This window comes from Spermophilus citellus, assembly GCF_964194105.1.
Source record: "Spermophilus citellus genome assembly, chromosome: 11".
In the NCBI taxonomy this organism is placed as follows: domain Eukaryota; kingdom Metazoa; phylum Chordata; class Mammalia; order Rodentia; family Sciuridae; genus Spermophilus; species Spermophilus citellus.
The window spans coordinates 126,206,467-126,232,616 of record NC_138192.1 but is presented as its reverse complement, the minus strand read 5'-3'; the positions used below and the strand labels follow the sequence as shown (position 1 = coordinate 126,232,616).

Below are 26,150 nucleotides of genomic sequence, written 5' to 3'. Positions count from 1 at the left end.
GTCTCCAGCTTTCCTTTTTTAGTTTGTTTTTTAATTAAAAAAAAAAAAAAGAATAAACTGTGTCCCCATCTTAACAGACATTTTCTGCTATCCTTTTTAAAACAATGCTCATTTTTGCTCAAGGATAAGTACTGATCAGGCAACCGTGACATTTGTGACAGCTTCCAGACTCAGAGCTGGCTTCAGAAGGATGGCCACTGTCACACGTTTTGAAATCTCTGTGTGCTCCCAGGATCTGACACGGTAAGAGATTGACTGGTGACAATTAAGGGGAATGAATTAGATTAAGAAATATAAGGACCAAAAACGGAAGAGAAAGGCCAAGCGAAAGGAAACGAGTTGGGTGCTCTCTTCTGGGTGGTCAACCATCACGTGCCAGAAGCCAAAGGAAAATAAAACCTGGAGGCAGCCAAAGGTGTGGTGCGCGCCCAGTGGAGAAAGCGGGAATTGCTGGACAGCCGCGACTGTGAGAAAGTGGGTGAGCAACTTCAGGCTCTCACTTGCCTTGACGGGAGAGAACCGGAGGGAGGGGACCGGACCGTGGGGCGGGGAGAGAGAGACTGTATCGAGTCACCTCCGCTGTTGGGCGCGGGGAGTGGCAGGGAAAGCTGAGAAGCAACCCGGGGCAGCTGAGACTTGGGTATCCCGGAGGAAGGAAGCAGCAGCCTCGCAGAGGGTAGAAGCGCTCGCCAAGCGCTCAGCACCGTCTGACTCAACCGTGCGAGGGAACCACTGGGAGGTCGCTGCGCTCAGCGCTTCCCCTCCAGGGAGGAGCGAGCCGCAGCTGCCTCCGCTGCGCATCTGTCCCCGCGTGCATCTGTCCCCGCGCGCATCGGTGCCCGCTCTTGGGGAGCCAGTTTCTCGCACCGCAGACTTCCCATCCTCCGCCTTTCCTTAGCGCCTGTAAACAATGGATGGCAACTCCCTGCTCTCGGCACCAAGGTAAGACTCGCTTGCCCCTATGCCCAACCCAATGGCCCTCAAACTCCGTTCTGAGCTTCGGTTCGCTCAGAAACTTGCCCTGGAGCTCTTCGGTTTGCGCGGGTCACCAATGAAGGAGCTTGGGGTCGCTGCACTAGCAATTAAGTCCCGCACCGGCTGTGGGAGCCACTCTCCAATGATCGCTGTCCTGTCAGCTGCCCCCGCTGGGCGCGATGTTGGGTGGGGCCTGAGCATAGGGGCTGCAGGGGATGGGGGACCGCTCGGTGCCCTCCTCTAGGTCCCGGGGACTGAGATGTCCTCTGCCCTGCGAGGTACCCTGGAGCCAAGCTGAAGAGGTTTTCTCCGCGGATTCCAAGGTAGGGATGAAAACCGGATGAAGCAGGACTAAGGCAAACTGTCTCCCTCTTCCCTTATCTTGACCTGGGCCGGTGTCTGGAGGTGCTGGGGTGAGGAATGGTGGTTGATAGGGATGAGGGTAGATGGCCCCAACCTCCGCCGGGCACCTAAACCGCGCCTACAGTGATTCAGAACAGAAGAGACCTCAGCCCCTTCCAGTCCACCCTCCCCGCCTGCCTTACACCCCCCCCCCCCCCCGCCACGCCAGTCTGCGAATTACTCCTTTAACATCTGGACTCCTTTAGCATTTCCAGACTCTCAGCGCTGAGGCTAGGGCGCTGGGGTTCCAGGTGAAGTGTTAGTCTCCTCCTGTCTCCTCCACTCCCTGGGCTTTTGCACTGCTCTCCTTCAGACACAATCTGAGAATCCAAGAACCTGGGAATTTTCTCTTTCTTGCCCGGTAAATCTCAGGGGTAAATTGGGGTCCTGGCTCTAGTTGGGCTCCCGCAGCTGGGCAGGTAGCTTTGCTCTCTCTGTGGTTTGGCGCATCGGGGAGCATTCACACTCAGGGGGAGGAGGATTCAGGGTAGTGCTATGGCCAGCACCGCCTCACCTCTCCTCCTATGGAGCTTAGTGTTGATCCTCTTATCATCTTCTACTTCCTCCTTTCCCCAAACATCTAGGTAGCATCCTGTCGAGTTGAGAATATCAGACACTGGAATAAACACTTTAAGCTTGGATTCTTGGAGAGCAGCAAGACCCAACGCCCACAGGCTGGGCACACATGTAGCTGATATTATATTACCAAGTAGCCAAGCAGGAGGTGGGAGTGGGGTCCGGGTGGTAGAGGAGGTTAGAGACTGCCTTTCAAACCTTTGGAGCCCGCCATCTACAGACCTCCTTAAGCATATCTCACCATGAGGGTACCAAAAGGCTTCTGAAAGACCCATCAGGATTACTGTGTAATGCCCAAAGCTGTTCTTAAGTGAAAAGTTTCTAATATTCTGAGTCAAACATGGTCAAAGGACCACTAAGTCTTTCAATTCCTGCTGCAGGAAGAGGAAAAACAAGAACCGCTATAAGATTTTTTAAACTACTACTTAGGGCAAAGGGTCATGTAACTTGAAATGATGAACTAAGTGTCCCCACCATTCTAATACAGATACTTTTAATAGATCACTTATTTGAAATCGAGTTTTACAGACCAATACCACTGTGACTGAATCATGGTTTATTCTTATTCAAATGTGGGGGGGGGCATTTTCTGAAATATTGTAAATACATTGTGATAATAATTTCTTAAAATTATTTCTACATAATGACCCTATAAATAACAGACTGACTGCACTGATATTGCTCTATGTCTTATAGTAGTCTATTCAACTCTCCATAGAGATTTAACATCAGCTGCAGAAAATTAAACTTTTGGAATACATCTGCTTGTTCTCCCAGAGATATCACATTTTCACAAATAAGTGTAGTAATTTCATCTATTTTATTAGCATCCTTATCCATGTAGATTAACTCCAATAGATGAGTTACATATGCAAAAAGCAAAATAGAATTTTAAATTATGTATACAAACATGTATTAGTCATACAACTTGTCCACAAAACCTTGAACATTGAAGAACTAATGATTGGATACTCTACACAAACGTTTTTAAGAAGATTACAATTATTAGGAAACATCAAATTAGTATCAGTCAAGGCTCACCTTGTACAAATCTGAAACATTTTCAGTATCTGATAAAATTAAGTTGGAGGTTATAAATCCTTGCTTCTCTTGAGCAAGAATATATAACAAGGATGAGCAAGGATATAAAACAGTTTAGAAATTCCTTTCATCAACCAGACAGAGAAAACAAAATGATGTGGTCATATAGTGAGTTAATTAAAGAACACATTTTCTTTATTGACTTTTCCATTTTCTTAGCGTGTTTAATTAAATGTATAAATGAGATTTTTAATCAAGCAATATTCTATGAAGATTGAGCTCAAAATTTAATTTGCCTCATATACTTTATAAACTTTAAAACATGGGTTTTTTTCAAAAGAAAATGTTGATTCTTTGAATTACCATACTACATTATGTTACTGCTGTGAAAGCTCCAATTCATTTTTACTATGAATATTTTCATTTTCAAATGCAAAATAGATTATGTGGATTACATTGCAAATTTCTTAAAAGCACTGTTCATCAAAGTTGAAAGAGGTTTCCAAAAAGGAAACCGAGCTGTGAAGGAATTAAATGCTTCCTCATTTGTTGCATTATAAATCCAGAATCTTCGTTGCATTGTAAACACAGAATCCAAGTGTTTTTTTGACTAGTAGACCAGTTCAAAGAAAGAGCAAATTTTAAAGAAAGCTGCTTTTTGGTAGGGGGTGGGAGTGGGGTTTTTATTTAGAAGTTTTAGTAGAGTTTCCCCAGTCATCTATTTAAAAAAAAAAAAAAAAAGTTTATTGAATTTTTTAAGGACACACAACTAGGTTTTAGGAAAATAAAAGAATCCAACGTCTCTCCTCCAGCACATCCAGTAGCACATTTATTGTATGGAAGTTTCTCCTCACAGAAGCAAAGCCTCTTTTAATTATCAAGTGATATCCCTCCTTGGGTAATTTGATCATTATATCCTTTGCATTAATTATTAGATATTTATCCACTTCCTATCAAAAACTCTAAAACAAAAGAAAAATTTAAAAAAAATGGATTTTTAAAATTTACACAAATAGTATGTAGCAGGGCTAGGTCACCCCCAAAGTTCTTCTGGTTTCTTTCTTCTATTGATTGAGAACCCACACACTTTATTTCAAAAGGGTGGAAAAGAAATTCTAAACACAATTTGGAAAAATAACTGATGTCATTCTTAGAACACATGGGGGCAGTCTAAACGCAAGAGGATTATCTCTTAAAGGCAGCAAGTACTGAAAATATTTTTCTTTCTTTTGTAAACAGAAATAATTTGTCACTTTGACCACATCTAAACTTGAGTTAAAAGTTTAAAAAAGTCTTCTCTTATTTCCTAAATATTTGCACATATTTTTTCTTCTCTTTTAACTTATCAGATTTTATTTGAATAATAAAGTTTTGACATGACTCACATAGAAAACCAAAGTTGATCAAAGATGAACTTTTGAAAACAATTAGGCATACTGATTTAGGTTTCCTGTCAGATTATTTTAATTAACCTGAAGTTTACATGGCAATATGTCACTAAAATTCACATGAACCTCAAGATTATGCCTCTCAGAATCTTAGTTCCAGGAAGAAAAAAGAAAACTAAACTAATTGTAATACAGATACTTTTAACAAGGGCCCTGTATCAGCAAAGTTTTACTTTATGGTTAGGTCCTCAGTTTCATTCAAAATGAGAAATGCAAGAGTGTATTTATGTTTCTGTGTCCTGTTTCTGGAAAACTCTTGAGGAAAAAAAACCTGATCTAATACTCGTAAGTTGAGGAACAGAAATGAATATCGTATGCTGCCTTAGGTATAAACTTAGATGATGCTTCACCCTGGAATGCTGTCCTTAAGGTCATGCTAAGCTGCAGCCACATGACCAATTCATAAACGTCAGGACAACACCACCCGACAAGGTACAACTGGGGATTAGTAAATCCAGATGGCCAAGACTCTGGGAACCTGCATTGCTACTGGGTAACAGGTACCTGGTGAAGAGATGGGAACTCTGACAGCAATTTCCAATAGAAATAACTTCATAAAAGTCTTGAAGTACATCACTCGCACTGCATTTCAGGTACTGGCAACTTTTATAAATCCTTGACCTCTATCCATGCGGTGCCTTCAGTAAAATATGTACATATCTGCTAAAAACACTCAACTCATAAATGAACTAGTAGGAAGCATGTTGTTTTGAAGAAGTCTCCTTTAGATAGTATTACTCATTTGAATGCAGTTTTTCTCTGTGTGCGTGAGTTTCCGATCCAAAGATCTTTAAGGGAAAAAAGAGATAGTAATATACTTGGTATGTTGAGACATGGTGTTTAGTCCTTTTGGAGAATGAATGACCGTGAAAGCCTGGGCAGCTCTCACTTGGGCACTCTGTGGATCAACATCTCACACTCTTAAAAGAGATAAGTGAGAAATCAAGGCATTAAAAAAGAACTGAAGCAACACCCACTTGTGTAAGAGAACACTAGGCCTAGAGCATGGGTGATTTGTTTTAATATTCCCCCACATGAGGAGAGAGACATTACGCTTACGTAAGGTGCAGTAAAACCTTACTCTTTTGTAAATAAGATCCTGGTTCTACCATGATAGTTATTGGCTATCCATTCCAAAGAAAAATGCTTATCTACTCTGAAGATTTTTTTCATCATCCATGAAATGTGAACAAAAACCACACTTCAAACACTTGGAAGGATGTTTTGAGGACAAATTGAGATAGCCTGGGTGAAGGACAAGCAACAGTGCTATGTTTGAGCTTTGATACCAATCATAATGGATAAATCTCTGCAAATACAATTCATAATAGAATTTAAAAAACAGTACTAGTAAATAGCTCACATGACTTAGACATGCAGTCTACTTTCTCTGAAATTAGTACACTACTCTAGTTTTCTTTTGGTTTATTTTTTCTATCTTTTTGCTTTTAGTCTGCTTAGGATTAATAATAATAATTTTAAATTATTTATTTTGGACAGGGTGTGATATCATACTCTTTTTACCTCTCACCTAACAATCCCTTTATTTTAATTGATGTAATGAGACCATTTATATTTATTATGATTGTGCATAGGGCTGGATTTAAATCTTTCAGCCAGTTGCCTATTTTCTATTTGTGCCATTTGTTATTTCACTTTCTCTCTCTCTCTCTCTCTCTCTCTCTCTCTCTCTCTCTCTCTCTCTCTCTCTCTCTCTCATTTGTGTTAAATGAAAACTTTCTATAATTCCATTTTATTTCATTTATTGACTTACTATTTATTTATATTTTGTCAAAAACATTGGGGTCCCCCACAGTTTAGAGTATATATCTTTTATTAATCAGTCTAACTTCAAGTTATAATATGCCACTCCATATCCAGTGTAAGCATATTTTATTTTTATAAATGCTATAAACATAGTGTATATTACTGTATTTCTTTTAAACCACCAGGTGTTTTTTTTTTTTTCAGAACAATTAGAAATAACAAAAAGTGAATTTGGATTACCCTTAGCTTATTCCGTGTCTGACACTCAATGGTACAGATTTAACTGTACAGACTGGCTGCACACCTTGTGGCCAAAGAGTATGCCTTTCCATTTCCTGTAAAGCAGGTCTGCCTGCAGTGAATTCTATTTTTGCTTCTCCAGGAAAGCTTGTATCTCTTTGAAGCAGGCCTTTTATGAGAATGGGGTTCTAGGTTGACCATTTTCTCTCTCTCTCTCCCTCCCCCCCCCCTCTCTCTCAAGCCAGTCCTCTTCTCTCTTTTGACTTTTATGGTCTCTGCTGAGAAGCTGTTGTCATTCTTACCTTTTTTCTTTTCTATGTCTTTTGTCTTTCATCTCCTCCTGTCTTCAAGATTTTCTTTGTGTCCTGTTTAGAGCAATTTGAGTGTGATGTGCTAATGGAGGGGGTGTGTGTGTGTACGTGTATTTATCCTGAATGGTATTCTCCAACTTTCTTGGATTGGTGACTTGGTGTCTGTTATTAATTCTGGTAAAAGCTTGGGAATAATCTCTTCCAATTGCACACATCATTAGAACATTCCTCTGATGCTCTCCTCTGCGGTGATCTTTGTTGTCCCCCCTCCTACAGTATTTGTTTCAGGCAGGTAATTTGCACTGATCTATCTTCAAGTCCATCAATCCTTTTCTCAACTGAGTTGATTTTACCAATGATTAATTGGTTAAAATCATTTTTCATCTGGTTTCAGGGCTCACACTTTATTTTGTCTTATAGTCCTCATCTTTCTACTGCAATTACCCAAGTGAGTTTGCAGGCTGCCCACCTCCTTCTCCAGAACCATGAAAATAATAATCATTATTTTTTTATTTTTTTATAATGTAGTTCCAACCTATTTGTCATACCTGAGTTCTGATCTGGTTCTGTTGATTCCTTTATCTCTTGAGAGTGTTTTTAATTTTTTCCTTGATTTTTCATATGACTTGTAATTATTTTATTGGAAGTCAGACATATTTTGCAGTATGACAGTTTCCCCAAGTGGCAACTAGAGTAGGAGCTATTATTTACAACCCGCTTTTAAAGATGAGGAACCAAGGCTCAAAGTTTCAATGACATTCAAGGTCACTCAGTCAGGGAATGACAGAGCCAAGCTTGAAGTATAAAATTCCAAATTCCAAATCCAATGTCATTTGATTATCTCCCTGTTACACTTCATTTCCTAATGCTTGTACCTTCCCACTCTGGGGTTCTTTAAGACCTCCTCTGCCACAAGGCTTCATTTATTTTAGACATTTTTGATCTCCTGTTCCAAGAAACTTACTGAATCGTGAATAATAATGAGTCAGAAATGGTTCCTGACCTTAATTAGCATGATATATAATACCAACATGCCATTTTTTTCTGAACACCTTTTGATTCAGCAGGTCTCAAATATGATTTCTGACTCACAAGCATTATGAAGACAGATGGATATGATAGAGAATTTGACACAATCACAGGAAAACAGTGGAAACATAGGGAGTGACAGTCAGTGGGATTTAGCATGTGAATTAGAATCTGTGTTCCCCATGAATGCTAAAATCCAGACATTAAAATCTCTACCTGCACACCAAGCTACATTTCCACTTGAGATACAAGAGTTGTCATGTTCTGCAATGTAGTTTGAGTGTTTTTAATCTAAGAAAAACAAACAAAAACACATGTGAACTAAGGTGTCTCCTTCTATCCCTTTTATTTTAAATACACACATAACCAAATTATTTTAAAAAGTAGCCTAAACTTCTAATCTTCTTAGAGTAGACATGGTTTTAGACACTCAGATTAGTTCAAAAAACATAAAGACATTGCATTACTTTTCTCATGCTTCTTTAATAAATTGCCATATAATCAGTGTCTTAACACACAAATCCATTATCTCACAGTTCCATGTGTCAGAAGTCTGACATGGATCTCCCTGGGGTAAAGCCAAGGTGTTGGCAGGGCTGCATTTCTGGAGGTTCTTCTGGAGAAACTGGCTCAGTGCCTATTCCGACTTCCAGAGACTGCCAGGCCCCTGGCCTCATGACTACCTTCCTCCTCCTTCGGAGCCATCAAGTTAGGGTTGAGTCTTCAGTTTGCATCTCTCCAACTTCTGACCTCTTCTGCCTCCTTCTCCCATTCTTACTAATCCTTGTGATTACTTTCGTCCCCTAGATATCCAGCTTAATCTTCCTATATTGAGGTCAGCTGATTAATGACCTTAATTCCATCTTAAACCCTGATTCTGCCTTGCCATATAACATGACAGATTCACAACTTCCTGGAATTAGGATGTGCATGTATTTGGGAGGATCACTAGTCTGTCTGCCAGAAGCATTAATTGTCCTAAAAATTGACCATTGTTGGCTCTCAAACAGTACTTGAGATTGTAACCAGAGTGACTTATTTATTTCTTCCTCTCTCTCCTCCTTCCTTCTTTCTTTCTTCATTAAATAAAAGGGAAAGGTGACAAGACTATTGCTTCCTGCTCTGTGATGCACAAGTCATTTGGTGTTGTTGAGCTGAAATAAACATCAAATTGGCAAAGGCTATTTAAGAGGATAGAGCAGGTCCAGATAGACCCTGAAAAAAGGGAAGAAGAATAAGCCCCTGTCCTCCTTCCATGATCAGCACACAAGTGCCTGTGCATCTTGGAGGCAGCTGGGGCCATATGGAGAAGAATGGAGGGAAACACAAGAGAGCAGATACTGGGACACCCTGGGCAATAGTTTTCTTTTCATTTCCAAAGGGATGGTTTTCAAACTACAGACTGATCAGCCTTCCGCTCCCTCGTCAACAACATTTGACATGATTGACAGGTAACCCATAACTTCTTAAAATAATTTTTCCCTGAGGAGAAATTCAAGTATAAATCATGCCTTTTTAAACACCAAGGGCTATTCTCTCTATGCTAGAAAAATGAGAACATGTAGTGCAGAGGATATTAGAAGTAGATAGGACTTTGGTAAAGGTCATCTTGCCCGGTCATCAATCCTGTCCTTCACAGCCGGAAAAAAAACAAAGTCAAGGAAGGTTATGTGAATTACTCAAATCACACAAATATTTGGAGATAGAGCTGATAATAAAACCCTGAACTCCTGATTATACTTATTACTACATTGGGTTTGTTTGAAATCATAACAGCAGCAACAATAACAATAACACTAATCTCCAAAACATAATCAGAAGCTCTTAGAATTTTCTGGTACAATACATCTATTACCCATTTCTAAAAATCTGCTTCACTTTTCTATGAGAAAAAAAACAATTTCAATGTAACTGCTCACATGATCATTGCCCTTCAGCTTCTAGAATTCCTAGAAATAAATTCAGAGCTCAAGTGTAACAGCAGAGTAGAAGTTTATGATTTCAATATCTGTGCTGTTTTTAGCCATGATATGGGCCTCTTTTTATATTTCTATATTCCCTAGCCCTGAGTCATTTGGTGTAGCTGAGCTGAAATAAGCATCAAATTGATAAAACTCATGTTTTATCATTTTTTCATATATATCTTTTCTGTTAGCTATCCAAATTCTTAGTGAAACACGATGGAATATCCATAGCTAAATCAATCACTCACTCAATTATTTCATTATAAGCAAAGGAAAATGATAATTTTCCTATGTATCAGAGCAATTGAACTTATATATGGCAATGGTCTGTTTCTATTTTAATTATACTTTTTTCAATGATATACTCCATCTGAAAAGTTTTAAGGAATTTCTTTAGAACAGTTAGTGCATTGAAGTAAAACCAACTGTTTTAGAATGAATATAAAATAAAATATACTGCTAGAGTTTTATAAAAGAGATTTCTCAATTATTCATCAAATATATATGTTAGACATGTATATATATATATATACATATATATAATTTATATACACAATGGCTACCAATTTATATCAGGGGAATTAATACTTAAAATACCTTTTCAGTTTTCACATGTCACACTTTAGTGTACTTTCCTAAAATATGAAAATACACTGAATAAAATTATAGAAACTTTAAAATATTTACTATTGCTTTCAAAGTTACAAGGAGAATTAATCCTTTTCTCTCTTTGTAATTCAAGATTACCATAAATTAAACAAAAAATTTACTTTTCTCCTACATGTCTATGATTTTGAACTAAGAAGATAGATAGATACAGTAAATGGCTTTTTATAAACTATGCCTATGAATAGACTTATTCATTCATTTTCAGTTTGAGTAGTCAATTCTTCCACTTAGTTCATGTGGACAAATATAATCACAGAATTTATCTAAGCTATTCAGATAATAATAACCAATCGAAGCCTTTCTTTTCTCTCTAAGTAAAATGTTAGCCCCATAGGGTATAGTCACTGCTGACTCATGCACTTGATATATCTTGAAGATCTTTAACTTTTATATTTCTTTTCTACTGAATCAACAGTGTTCCTAGGTAGCGACTAAAAAGGCTCATTTACTCCACTCCACTCCTGTAATTATCAGCAGGCCAGTGATCTGACCAGGCATTCTGCTAAAACGGTGTTAATCTTCCTCTCCGGTGAAGGTGAAGAAAATGTGGTCACTTCACAGGAATCGTGTAATTTAGGAAATGAAGTGCAATTTCACCACATGAATCACTCAAGAGAAGTGTGCAAGGAAGAGATTCAATATACATGGAAAGTGGCGTGCCCCAGCACAGTTCTCACAAACTGAATGATGCTGAGTCCTTGAGGGTCACAGCAGTTCTTCACACAGGGAGAGAATGTGGGAGCAGTGTGAACAATGACATTTTCTTCAGCGTTTATCCCAAGCCCAAGACTTCACAGGATGAGTACAGGATATGCAATGCAATGCAGAAAAGGTGGAGTTCTAACCCAGGTTTTAAGCTGGAAGACTTTACAGTACTGGTATGAATGGTTGGGAGTGGGGGAAAAAAAAAATAGGAAGGGATGCTCACCTGCTTGTTTAAAGGGAAAGAATGTAGCGATTTGAATGTGTGCTACAAGAAGATAAATGGAACCCAGAAAAAGATGTGTAAAGTAAATTTGCTACAAAGGTATCTGTGTCATATGAAATCGGAACAACATTAGTATTATTGGTTAGAAATTTGCCATTCAAAAAAATAACATTATAATTAGCTCATTTTACCAATATCTCAAAAGTAAATCTGAATGACATAATGAACAAATAATAAATTAGGTGTGACTGGATTGGAAAGTCATAATTTTCCCTTTAAAATTATGTGTGAACACGGTATTCTGTTTTAAGATTAGAAACAGTGTCAATTCTATAGCCGTACTCAGCAGCCTCATCAATTTTGCCAACACTCCCTTTAATTCTTTGACTCTCATCTCTTGTGTGAAGCATCTGTCCTGTCAGTCCTCATTGATTTTTCTCTTCTTTTGATATTATCTGGTTGCCTTCTGCCAGATTTCCATTTACTGATGTGATTGACTTGTGCTTAAAGAGTTTTCCAACAGTTAGGTTCTTCGCCTTTCTGAAATCCTTCATCTTCTGGAAGATTTGTCATTTCAATTAATTAGCACTTTATTTAAATAAAAGTCACCACCTCTTAAACCATCAACAGGCAAGTGTTATACAATACAAAGGTACTGTTTTGACAGGTAGAAATACTCAAAGAGGGAGGAATCTTTACTGGAAACTCATTCTTACGTATTTGGTCGATTAGTTAATAAAACTTGAACTTTATCTTACACAACCTTGCAACTGCAGGGACTGGTCTGTGAATAAAAAAGACATCTGACCTTTTGGGGGACAATTTGCAGTGACAAATTTTACCAGACTTTCTTCAAGGAAAAGCACTTCTGAAATATTTTCCAGCTTCACAACATTGTCTGTACATGGGTGGATTGTCTGAATGAGCAAGGCAGCTACAGTCAGAAGTTTCAGATTGAATGTTTCCATCTGTCAGTCAAGCTAGCATTAAAGAGGCCTTCATGGTTTCAAAATACCTCACAATTATTATTCTCTTTCTGATGTGTGGGTAGTAATTTGAGTAAAATATATGAAAGCACCATTTTTTTCCAGGAAGATATAGCAGACCCTCAATGTATATCACTCCTCTTCTCTTTCAATGGGACCACAATGTTGCTCAAAATCTAAGAGATAGTCAGAAGGTCAATTAGATTAAAGCCATGCAGTGGTTTCCTGGCAGTGTCTGTAGTGACCAGGACCTCAGTGACATTAATGTCTGTCTATTCTTTCATAATTATCGTCACTGATTCCTATAATAATTCCACAAGCCTCCAAGGCAGGCGAGAAAGTGCTGCCACAGAAAAAGCCTCTTGATAGGGAGTAGAGGCCAAGTGCAAGACAGGTACAAGCCTTGGGAAAATAGAATTCATTCATCCATCCATTCATTCATTCATTCAGTACCCACATTGAACCTTTAGTATATACCAGGTAAAGTGCCCGTCAACTCCACTGATGCCTGGAGTTCAGGCAATGAGGAAAAGGGGAGTAAGAAATAGGACCTGAACATTAGAGGCCAGAGTATGCTAAGCCTTGGGAACCAGTAGAAGCTCATTCTAAAAATAATGTGATATCACTGAAGTTTTTCAAGTTACAGGTGCCTGGAAACCCTAACCAAAATATACACATAAAGGACAGAGCCCAATACCTAGTATATTGTAAATGCTGCATAAACAGGAGTTGTTATTGTTAATTATATTATTGGTAATTATTAATTATAATTACCCATAATTCAGTAGCACGACTCTTGAGGGAAAAGGAGGAGAATAGGGTGCTAAGATCACAGGATCAGCAGAAGAGGGTCACTCAAGAGTAGTGATTATCATTAAGAGGATGCTATAAAGGTTTTTGTAGTCTAGAGATAAACAGGTACCAGACACACAGAGGTTGGTCATGTGCCATGCAGACAGACAGCCACGAGGAGAATTCTTTCCTGTGATGTTTATTGAGATATTACCATGTTCTCCAGTGCAAGTAGCAAGGAAGGTGGCAATACTGCCTTCATGCTCAAGTTCCCTGCCTGACCCTTTGTGCACTTTGTAGATAAAAACAGTCAGCCTTTCCTCTACAGTACTAGGGAGGAAAGATGGGAGAGTGGGCGAGGGAGAGGATGGCAGAGAACCAGAGCAGAAGTGTGAGTGAGAGGACTTGAGAATGGATGGATGCTGGGAGAGGAGGAAAGCAGGTCCCTTGGGTTCCTTGGGCTGCACTGTACATACAGGTACTAAAGCTGGTAGAATTCAATAAAAAAAAAGTTGCCCCTAACATTTGCTAAGTGTTCAATAGAGAACATTTATTTTATTTGTGTTCTTAAAATCTCTCTATATACTTGTTCACCTCTCTATCTCTCTGGGTCTCTGGGTCTGCTACTCAATTGCCCTAATAGTTTTCATGATTAAAGGGTCTCCATTTCCTCTCCAAGGTCATGCATGAATCCACATCCACCATAAAACAGTGGACAGCGTCTGTAGCCCCAGCTCCTCACTGCTGCTGCTATCCCGTTCTTCACTGACAAACAGCCTCTCCCTGCTCACTTTATTTATTTTTCTTTTTTTTTAATTGGTTGTTCAAAACACTACAAAGCTCTTGACATATCATATTTCATACATTAGATTCAAGTGGGTTATGAACTCCCATTTTTACCCAAAATACAGATTGCAGAATCATATCGGTTACAATCCACATTTTTACATAATGCCCTATTAGTCAACTGTTGTATTCTAAAAGTGGGACAGCAGGATCCTTTTCATCTGGGAGCCCCAGTGCTTCCTGGCTCAGCTTCTATGGGCACAAATCAGCTGTGCCTCCCAGAGGTTTGCCACTTCCTCGTGGCATTGGGTTTAAGAAGGTCTGAACTCCCTCTCCTTATGGATCCTACAACCTCTATGCCTTTCCTAACTTCTACTTTTCAAGGTTAAGGTAATATAGCAATATATGAAATATGTGTGCCACATAATCCCTGTTTTCAGTATCAGCAATGAATAAATAATTTCATAGAATTCTTCCCACTGGGTTAATACAAAAAAAATTATGGATGCACAAGTATCATTTAGCAAAAATGACCAAACCAGTGGTCTTATTCAAACATAAACTGAGATAAAAATTACTGATAAATAATCCAGCTGAGTATCTAATTGATGTGGCCAGTGACTATATTTCAAATACAAGAGACCTTTTCACAACATGTTAATTCCATTAAAATATCAATGCCTATGTCATAATTAATGCCTGAAATTCACCCACATTCTCCACTGAACTCCTTAGATGCTCTCGTGCACCTATTAAAAGGATGCAGGCATACAGAGGGCTTCCTTTTTGGGGAATCTACTTGCCCCTGACCTTATCTGTTTGGAGGTAAAGTACATAGAAGGAGCAAGCCTAAGTCTCTGATGAGGGCTGGCTCCTGATTTATAGGGTGCAAGGGTTATTAGAGAAAGAATATGGTAGGTTACAACCAGCATCTACCAAAATCAAAAGCAAGGGATATTCCTAATAATTTGTAAGAACATTTTGTCATCTGTTGACTCCATCTTTGAGCCACCACTTGTGCCCATGAATTGTACTTCTGAAGGAATAAGAATGTCTACAATGTTCAAATTTTATGTGACGCAGTAGGTAGGCACGCTGTCGGAACTGTAAAGCTGTCCACAGCACTGGCAATCCCATACACAAGGCTTTGAACTGATTACCACATACTTAAACCAGGGCACAAAGTCAAGACAACTAACATTCTGGAGCAAAATACCCTTGTTTCTGGATTGAGCCAGCTCCTTATCCTCCCACTCACCTCCACTAGAATACCAAGGTCTCACAGGTCTCACATGCTCTCCACTGGGCTCCTGTTCAACCTTCTGTAGACGTTGCTTCCCATTGCTATGTAGACTGACCCACCCTGGGTCACTCCTACACACCAGGCCCCTTCACTTGGAATGCCCTCTTCTCTTCCTCACCTGGTTAGTCCCATCCCTCCTTAACAGTCAGATTCTTAGTGAAACCTCTCCTCTACTTCACTAAGTCAGACCCTCCCACATCATTGAAACCCATGAGGCTGACATGGTTATTATGTAATTTTTGGCTGCTCCACACACTGAGTTTGTTGAAAACAGGACACACGTCCACCTCTGGTCACCATTGTATCTGCTGCATCTAGTATTATATTTTTCACAATATCAGCTTGGAGAAATATTTATTAAATGAATAAGAGAAACTTAAATGTTATCTGTAGTTCATATCAGTATCAGCAATGAATAAATAATTTCATAGAACTTTTTAGAAATTATTTATTTCTACGAGCACAGAGAACATAAATACTAATATATTATTTGAAAAACCAAGAAAGTCGTTGTACAGAAAAGGGAAATGGGTCCAGACCACAGACGGTAAACATTTATTACCTCACACTAACACCAAGGTTTATGAATGTCAAACAAGTATACTTAAAAAACATTCATGTCCCATAGATGTATATTTGATTGGCATGTAAGTCACCCCTAACCATATAAGTCTATTTGAGTATTTCATTCAGAGTGTTCCATAAATCTAGCTAAAGAACATAGTGACTTCATTACACTGGGGAAGAGAGACACGATGATTAAAATATTCCACATCCCCTGCTTCCAAGTTCATAAGTCCACTGATAGCATCAGCTCAGATTCATTCAAAACACCAAACTCTGGAGGATTCCTGTGCCCTAATCTGTAGTTTGGCCATTTTGTCTTTCCCAAAGTGATGAAGTTCTGACATTAAAGGCCTTGCTGGAAGACAAGGGTGAGGCATATCACCAAGGGCAAGAGAACTCCTTTTCAGCCTCCTAGCACCAGACCATGTTCCTGGAGGCTGTCAACAAACAATAAATTGCTCTGGAGGGAAATTTTGAAGACATCTTTGGAGAAATAAACTGCACAGACAGAGCCATGATGGCACAGAGGCAAAGCCTCTGGTTCCCTGTGGAGGGTAGTGAGCGTGGGGAGGAAGGGAAGCCCCTGATATCCACTGACCAAGACAGCTGTCACTTGTCCTTCTGCCGGGCTAACTTTTAGATATGCTTCTTCCTGACTCAGGGTCCACACCCCACTTTCTTAGAGAATTTCTTTAGAAAACTTGTATTTGTATTTTATTTCTCTGACCTTTTGATATAGTCATCATTTTGAAAGCTTCCTGTAAGTTCTACAGACTTTCGTAAGGATCTGGGAACCGTCTACTTGAAGTGTAGACATAAAGGGGGACAGCAATCCTCTCTCCCTGTCTCTGTGGGAGACTAGGACCACAACCTCTGTGGGTTTCTTGCTCCACCTTGTGAAATCCCCTCCTGTCATAAGGATAGGAGAACGTTTACTGTAGATAAGTTAACAAACATCGATGACCGTGACCTCAGCTGCTGATCTTCAAGCTGAGTGGGTTGCAGGCTCCATTCTGGTCTCTCTCCTCTACTGCAGTGGCCTTGAATAAATTCTTCCTTAGCTCTTTAACTGGGGCCCAATTCTTGCTCCATCCCTCAGTCTTCATGACATGCCTCCAGTCCTGGTCTCCTCATCTATGGCTTATGAAGAAGAATTTAATTCTTTCAATGAAAATAAGAATGCAAAAAGAAAATTTTTAAAAAGGGTGGGATGCCAGGCATATTTAGAGTCATATTGGAGGGATTTGGTAATTTGTTAAATATCTAGGGTGAGGAGGAAAGGAGTCAATGGTCAATTCAAATTTTCTGTAGTTTAGATCATTGAAGATGATTTTAATGACAGAAACTAAGCTGAAAACTCCAAGGGAAAATTGTATCAGGTGGATGAATTTGAACTTGAGATGGATGCAGAATTTGACCTTGAGATGTAGACATCTGGGAGGCTTCTGGGCCTTGCAGTCCGAAGCTCAGGAAGGAGAATTTGAATCTCGGCTGAGAGTTTCAGAAGAATGCAAATGGCTGTCCTTTTCTCACTCCTAGTTCTGTTCTTACTGAATTTTCTATATTTTTATATTTTTAAAAATTTTCTGTTGGGCCCAGGTTCACTCTATGGAACCAGCAGTGGGGTTCAGCCTCTCAGACTTTGACCTGTTTCTTAAAACTTGCCTCTGGTTCTTTCCACTTCTGTGCACTTTAACCACCTCCAGACTGGTGCTGGGTGCGACTGGTCTCTCAGTCCTACTCTCCGGGATAAAATCACACAGTGCTCAAAAGACAGAAGTGAACCCCATCACAGAGGTCTGACATGTGTATGGGTCCCCTTCACTCCTCCCACTGAGGTCTGAAAAGGAGATGAAAGTGAACAATGTTGTTAGTGGACAGTTTAGAAAATAAATAGGAGTTGTTGAATGGACGGCCAGCATTGAACAGCAGCACTGACTAAATTCACTGGGTAATCGCCCGATCTCCCTGTTGCTTTAGCACAGCCACGGAAGAAATGAGTCTGTATGGGATGTCCACTCTGCTGCACACGCCTGACCTTTCGCAAGCAGATCAGTCATCATTAGCTCCACTCAGCTTGTCGTGCTGTTGTGTTCCTGGCATCTCCGCCTCAGTCTTGCACGTTCTGCAGTAGGCTGGAGGCCATGGCAAAGATAAATAAATAAATAACCAGCACTGTGGAAAACGGAATGCCTCGTTTACCTGGTGACTTTCTTTTCTCTTTAAAAATCAGAATTAGTCAACCTAGAAAAGGCAACCACTGCCTTTCTGTGACCACTTAAATAGTATCTCCGTGTTTATTTCTGAGACTCTCCAGTGAAGGCATTCTGAGCAATGGTAAAACCATCGGGTTCACGCACTGTTCCCTAGTTCTACTCCACAGCTTTCATCCAAAAATGACACCTCTCCCAACGGGCACTGCTAGGCCAGGGTGGGAAAGCAAAAAGTAACTACGTACCTGCAGGGGGTTAAATGGACTTAAAGCCCTCTGGAAGCAATTTTAATCATAAAAAAAAAAAAAAACTGGAAAAGGAGAATAATGAGAATAACAGGTGTTCTCTCACTAATTACCCAGTTGCTTCATTCTGCTCTCACGAGTTGCATCCTGCTTTGTGCGAGGCTGTGAGTGGAAAACCCTAAAATATTCAGATACACTTTCTGTGTCAGGTTTTCTACATGTTTTCTTCCCGTGATATCCAACACAGCTCTTTGGGACCATTCAATGCACTTTTGGGCTGTATGATACACAGTGCTTTGTAATGGAAAAATTCCAAGGCATGGGATTGGAAGACATGGGTTTAAAATCATGTTCTGTGCCTTACTATGTGACTTTAGCAAAATTATTTAACTACCTGAATATGTATCTGAATAGTTCCTGACCTAGTCCTCATTATTTGTGTGTAGGGAGAACTAGACAATCCACGTGAAATACTTACCTTGTAAGAGTAATATCAAAGGTTATTTTCCTTATCTTTGTCCTGTTTTACCATGTGGCTTTTTTTGTCTGTCTCATCCAATACAACATAAACTCATGGATCAGGGTTTTGTCTGTTCATTCACTGCGGTATCTCAAGTAACTTGCAGTGTTTGAAATTCAGTAGTCATTTGTTGAGGATTAAAAGAATGAGTGGCACACAGATTTCTACCTAGTTTTATGATCACTTAGAAGGATTATGATCTTTCTGCCTATTATGCTTATAAATTGGCTAATGGGAGCTGTTAATAAACTATTAGAAAGGAATCTCATTTTGATCTCATATTTCAGGAAAATCTAATGCTTGTATAGTTTCTAGAAAACTTTGCTTCAAAAACTGAAAAACTCAGAAGTAAATCTGAACCCATGACAAGGTCTAGGACATGTTACCATAACTATTTGTTGAAGCAATAGAGAATTCCGCCATTCAAGCAATCATGCAGTAGTCATCGGGAATACTGATATATATGAAGCTTCCTCCTGACTCCTGGATTAGTCAGTTTTCTGTTATGATAACTAATAACTGAGATAACCAACTTTATTATGGAGAAGAAGTTTATTTTGGCTCACAGTTTCAAAGGCTTTAATCATGATTAGTTGGCACTGTGGCTCTGAGCTTATGGCAGCACGTCCTGGTAGGACCATGTGGCAGAGCAAAACTGCTCACCTCGGGCCCAAAGGGAAGAAGAAGAGACCAGGTTCCCATAACCCACTTCAAGGACACATCCCCATTGAACTAAAGACTTCCCAGGAGGTGCCCCCTCTAAAGACCCTCCACTTCCCAACAGCACCGTTCTGAGGACCAAACCTTTAAACGCTTGGGCCTTTGGGGACACCTAAGATCCAAACTCTACCAGCTCTTGTTTCTAGCTCTGTCACAACTGGGATGTCCTTGCATTTGAGACACTTATGTCAAATTCCTTGGGAAACGGTAATGTAAACACGACGAAAGTGAATACATAAGTGAGTAATCTTATCTCACAGTAGGTTTTGTTCTCTGGGTTGACACATCTTGGCTTAACTAATCCTTCAGAAGGGAAGACATTCTAACCACAACTCTCTTCTATATAGGACACAATCTGTTCTGCTCTGCCTAGGAACTGGCTCATAGATGGTGACCTGCTGAGTTTCCTCCCTGAGCACCCATTAACAATGGCTCCTTAACACTGGGCTTTCTTTTCTTTTTTTTTTTTTTTAATTTTTTTGCCTCCTTCTCCTGTGCCACATGGAAGCTCTGTCACCTGTTTGCAGCTATAATTTGCAAAAAAAAAAAAAAAAAAAAAAAGGAAACAGGTTTTCTCTCAGAAATATGTTCACAACACCCCTAACATTTGATAAATAAGAAAACAACAGTTTTAAGGACTAAGCCCCGAAGTCTCTGCATAATTGCCCTGGCTGGATTTGCTCACTTTCTGCCCTGGGTTCACTTTCTCAGTGGCATCTAATGAGGCAGCGGTGAAGGCTGCTATGCCAACGGCTGAGCTTTCCTAATAATGAAGGGATACATTCATCTGCTCGACCTCTGTAAAATCTGTGCCAGCTTCCCCTGGAAAGGATGAGATTCAATTTCCAAGAACAAACCAAAGTTCCTTGAACCTTGGCTCATTGGGAATTTTGGAGTTATGAAACCTGAAATGCATATTTGTGTCATATTCATTGGATGATCTTTTTAGTGAGCAACCTTCTTTTGTTGTTTTGATTCAAATGGGGCCTCATACCTGAAGCACCTATTAGTAAGAGTTGTAACTGTGTAAGAATTGGTGTTCCACTTACTTTATTCTCATTATCTACCTTCAGAAAGCAAGGGGTTCTTACTCCACTAAGTTTTATCTCAGAAGTGACTACTGGTGGGTGAATGGAAAGCATATTTCTTGCTAAACTTCAGACACAAATGCTGGTCCCATTTCTGAACCTTGATTTCATCTTCTGAAAGAAAATGGATTGAATTATGAACAAAATCAGAAAGTCGTGTCAGCAATGCGACAGTAATTGAGATAAGAATGTTTGGAAAAAATGCAATCAGATTTTTCAGAAAGAAAAATTAAAACTGCACACATGATAGAATATTGTTATATTAAATTTATAAGATGAAATTAAGCCTTAATAAGATTGTCAATAACTCACAAATGCCTGGTACCTGGGAAATGCACTTGTATTCTGGAATTAATTTAAAAATAAATAAATGAGAAAGAGGAAAAAAAGTTGTTATACTATCTTTAAAAATATGTTTTTAGGTGGGTTGAATAATGCTTTAAATAGGTAATTGGCTTTAAAATGGTTCATTTACAAATTGTGCAAAGATACAATTTTGTCAATAATATTGATTGATTATTGCAAAACCTGAAGTACTGCCCAAATGAAAATTTAATTTTTAACTAACATTTTTCTTTCAGATATAAAATACTTGGACAAATACTGTAAAATGTGCCTAGTTATTGTGTGTGAATATTTTAAATGTTGACTTGGCTCACATGCATTTTTTCATGAAGTAGTAGAAAATGAATGTAGAACACTTTTCCCTTTGTAAGCTCAGTGCTTAGAGTTTAGGATTTAAAATGGTGATTTAAATTTTGTCTTCTTATTAGTGATTTAAATGATTTCCTTCCTTTTAGTTGAATGAATTATTGTGAGAAAAGAGAAGGGAGATGTTAATTCTTTCCTTTATTTCTGAATCTCATTCTAAAACCTGATCATTTTTATGTTGCCTATTTTTTTAACTGAACTTGACTGAAGGGTCATGAAAAGATTGATCATTCTACTTCCCTCTTTAACATACTGGATTGTGCTATTCAACCTCCACCAAGGTAAAAGCGCTTTGTGGTGAAAGCAATTTAGACCTGGCCCAGAGGCAGCACACATCCAATCTGCAGTCTGAATTTAAGCCACTCACCTGAGCTCTTTCTGAAAAATTAAAACTATACACACAATGATAGAATACTGTTATATTGAATTTTTAACATGAAATTAAGACTTAATAAGGTTATCAATAACTTGGAAATACCTGAGCGTTTTGATGTATTGTATCGGGATAAACTTCCTCTGAAGCATGTTGCTTTCCAGAAACAGATTGCGCACTAAGTGTATAAGAAGACTGCATTTGTTTAAACTAAAAATCAGGACACCTACTGTGTCAAATATTTGTTTTTGACATTCATAAAATGATTTTCAATCAGGTCTGCTATGAAAACTGTAAGCTTCACGGTCATCTTAATTATGATCTACATTAAAAAAATGAAGATGGTTTATTGAATTTCTAAGGGGTGACCTACAGGTTGAGCATCCCTAACTCAAACACCTGTTAATCCAAAATACTTTGAAATCCCATATTTTCTGAGCACTGGAATGACACCCAAGTAGAAAACTGAACACTTGTTGAGTTTTCTACTTGAGTGTCATTTCCTGCATGTGACAGGGGGCAGTAAGAGCTACCTTTGGTCTGTGTATATACAAAACAAAGGAATCTTATGTTTAGACCTGGATCCCACTCCCAAGATATCTCAATATGCATATGCAATTATTCCAAGCTCTGAAAACATCTAAGAGCCAGAACTTTTCCAGTACTGACAGTTTCTGGTAAGGGAGGCTCCACCTGTACAGTAATTACTGTTGTTTTCACTACTGCTCATTGCTATAGCTCAAAATGATCACGTAACCATGTATCTCTAGGCAAAATAATTGTCTAATTCCTTGTCAGTCCAACTACTTCTAATTCTTTATGAAAAGCTGTTCAGGCAATAAGCTTGTTCTTCTAGTAGGGTCTTCTCTGCTCACAAATATTGGTAGATGTCCCTCATCCTCCCATGTTTTCTCAGCCTTCAAAGCCTTGGTACTGTTGTCCTTTCTGTGTGTGACTCTTCAAACAGCTTCAGGTAACTTGTAAATGATGGTGAGTTTTAGCTCTAGTAGTGTAACAAAGTTATTTATCAATCCTCTTGATTAAAGTGATTAAAATGGGTAATAAAATATTTTCAAACATACTAAAATACTTAAAGAATAGATAATATAATAAGGAATTACCAGCTAAACATCATCATACCACCAATGATAATAGAAAATTGTTAATAGCAGTTGGTAAAAAAAGACAAAAACCATCAAAAATAATAATCACACTGATTCCTGGTATCACAAAAGCAACAAGAGGCTACCAGGGATGAGGAAGCAGCATCTTCAATGTGTCAAAGGAAAAAAATCTCCAGTTTAGTATTCTATATTCAGTGAAAATATCTTGTGAGGATAAATACATATTCATACAAACACCAAGAGCATTACTTCTCATTACATAAAATTATAGGAGATTTACTCCATGCAGAAGAAAGGCAGTCCCAGATGTGAGGTCTACAGAATGGAAAAAATAAAATGTCAAGGATGTTTTAAATATTTAGTAAGTCTAAATAAGTATTGGCTGTATAAACAATATTAATAATGCCCCATGGTGTCAAGAAAAATTAAATATAGGACAATATTTGTATTCATCCAACAAAATTGATAATATTTGTATTCATCCAACAAAATTGCCTCAAAATTAAATCAGTGAAAATGGACAAAGAAAAAGTTATCCCACACCAAAAAAAAAAAAAATCAATATGGATTTAGAATTATTTGAACATCAAAACCAATATATTTTAATAGACATATATTGGATAATACAACCCCAAACTGCCAAATGCATACAATGTTTACAGAAATTGACCATCTACACTGAGTTATAAAGGAATTCTATACAAAGACCAAATATGAATGGCATGCAAAACATGTTACATGAGCACAAAGCAATTCAACCAGAAATCATCAATGTAAACATAAATTAAAATTTTTCATATAAATAAAAATTAAAATGCAATTTCAAATGTACATGCACCTGCATAGCTATAATGCAATTTATAAGATAGTTATAATCTATGGGTAATAAAAATTGGCACATTTCAAAACATAGAATCCAGATAAAAGCACTATACGATAAAAACATAAATGGGTGCATTTTTTTAAATAGGCTAAACATGATACAGTAAACATTAGAAAAAAAACAAAATAACTCTAAAGAAGGTGAAAAAAAGAAATAATAATAAGACCAGAAATTAATACATTAGAAAGTAAATATAGACCAAAGAGGACAAACTAATCAAAGATTCGTCCTTAGAAAAGCAAATCAAGTTATCCCTGAGATATTTAATTTGATAGAACAAAAACACAATTGTAGGAATGACAAAAAATGAAGATTACTACAGATACTTGAGACAAAAATTACAAAAAAATTTAATAAAACAGGTAATTTCAAGTAAAACCATAACTTACCTAAATAACCCAAGAAGAAATGGAAGCCATGAATGGTGTATAAGGATTAAAGATTTAGCCAGGCATGGTGCTGGTGCACACCTCTTATCCTGGCAGCTCTGGAGGCTAAGGCAAGAGGATGGCAGTTTTGAAACCAGCCTCAGCAACTCAGGGAGGCTGTAAGCAACCTAGTGAGACTCAGTCTCAAAGGCAATATTGCTCAATGGTTAGGAGCCCTTAGATTTAATCCCTGGTACCAAAAAAAAAAAAAAATCAAAGATTTGATTATTTGATTGTAAACCTTCCCTCAAAAAAAAAATGCTATACTCCCAGATGGTTCTACTGGAGAGTTGAGCCCATGATTCAGTATGTTTCAATAAAACAGATAATTCCAATAGAATGCAAACTCATATGGAAAATAAAAGAAGATAAACACCTCTAAGCCTGGCTTAATGAAATCAATTATTATGATCAATAATATTAATAATCTAAAGGAGAAAAATCATCTAATTATCTTCATAAATCCAGAAAGGCACTGGATAAAATATAATATTCTATCATAAGTAATAGAATAAAAGTACTAGAAAAAATGTTTTAAGTAGAAATAGACAAGGACTTCCTTAGTAAACAGTATCTACAAACAAACAAAGAAAAATACTACAGCAAACATAGTACATAGTGGTATAAATTTAAGGATTTTTACATTAATGAATTTATTCAACATTTCCTGAATATTCCAGCTACCTCAGTAAAGCAATAACAAGAACAAAAAGTGTATATGTATATAGAAGAAACTAAAGCTGTCAGCATTTGCAATTCATTTCATTGTGTACCTAGAAATACAAAATAATCTGCATATAAATCATTTATTCATTTAATAAATGAATTTAGCACATTGGCTGAATATAAATCAAACACTTTGATAAACTATAGTTTCATATGAGTCACAAACAAAAAGTGAAACTTGAAAAAGAAAAACATTTACAATGCTACAAATAAATGAGCACTTTCTAGGAATAAACGTGAAATATCTTTCAGAAGAATTATAGACCTGAGGGCTGGGAATGTGGCTCAAGCGGTAGTGCGCTCGCCTGGCATGCGTGCGGCCCGGGTTCGATTCTCAGCACCACATACAAACAAAGATGTTGTGTCTGCCGAAAACTAAAAAAAAATAAATATTAAAAAAAATTCTCTCTCTCTCTCCCTCTCTCTCTCTCTCTCTCTCTTTAAAAAAAAAAAAAAAAAGAATTATAGACCTGAGTGAGTGGCTTCGATCGAAGCTCTCATGTGACTCTGTGACTCCGTGGTTGCTCATTCATATCTGTTACTACCACCTTTCTCCTACACCTGGTATTTTCTGCTTTGATGGCTCGAACAATTTCCTACCTTATTTCTTCTCTGTTATCTTCATTCAGACAGCAAAATGTTATTGTATTCTAATGATTTGCCAGCAGCTACTGGGCAATGAGATTCGAAGAATTGTTTCACTGCTTCCTTTTTATTCTTTGCTTATAAATAGATGATGATGATGATGATGATGATGATGATAAATGGATAGATAAATAAATAGACCTACAGATAGTATTCTTTTTCATACTTATAGTAACATTACAACTTCTGAGATTTGAAGTGATATGCTATTGATTTGCACTGAAAAGGGAATTATTAATATGCCTTGGATGCATACATGGGGTAGAAATCTTATTTACAAAGCCTTCAAAGAAGCTGGATCTGTTGCCTAGCTATTCCCTTTTAAAACATTAAGCTTGAGAAACACAAAAGGGTGTTTCTCGCTTGCAGATATGCATGCAACAGGTCAAATTCTTATCTGCAAAATGTAAATTGCCTTTTGATGCATTAAAGATGTGAAGCTCAATCACAAACATAAATTCAGCATGACCCAAGACAGATACCACTGAAAAACATCTGTAATCTTGGAACCTTTTTCTGAGTTAAAAAATAATATTGTTGCAAACTCCCCATTTAGCTACTTTTGTGCTTTTTTAAAAGACAGCCGACTGAATCTGTGTCATTCCTCTTAAATGATTCTAAAACTGCTGTTTCTTTTTTTTCCCCACCCTCTCCTCTCTTGCTTCCTCTCCAAATCTGCTGGTGTTTTAA

At 38.1% G+C, this 26,150-nt stretch overlaps 1 protein-coding gene across 2 annotated transcripts in view; it reads left to right on the top strand.

The window, feature by feature from the left end:
- Positions 1–570: 570 nt before the first annotated feature.
- Positions 571–26,150, top strand: part of SPHKAP (SPHK1 interactor, AKAP domain containing) — a 167,571-nt gene continuing 141,991 nt past the window's right edge. For both annotated transcript variants that reach the window (XM_081262219.1, XM_081262218.1), the window contains exon 1: positions 571–942. In XM_081262219.1, coding sequence (XP_081118345.1) covers positions 911–942 — 32 coding nt within the window. In that variant the 5' untranslated portion in view covers positions 571–910. The remainder of the gene's footprint in view (positions 943–26,150) is intronic.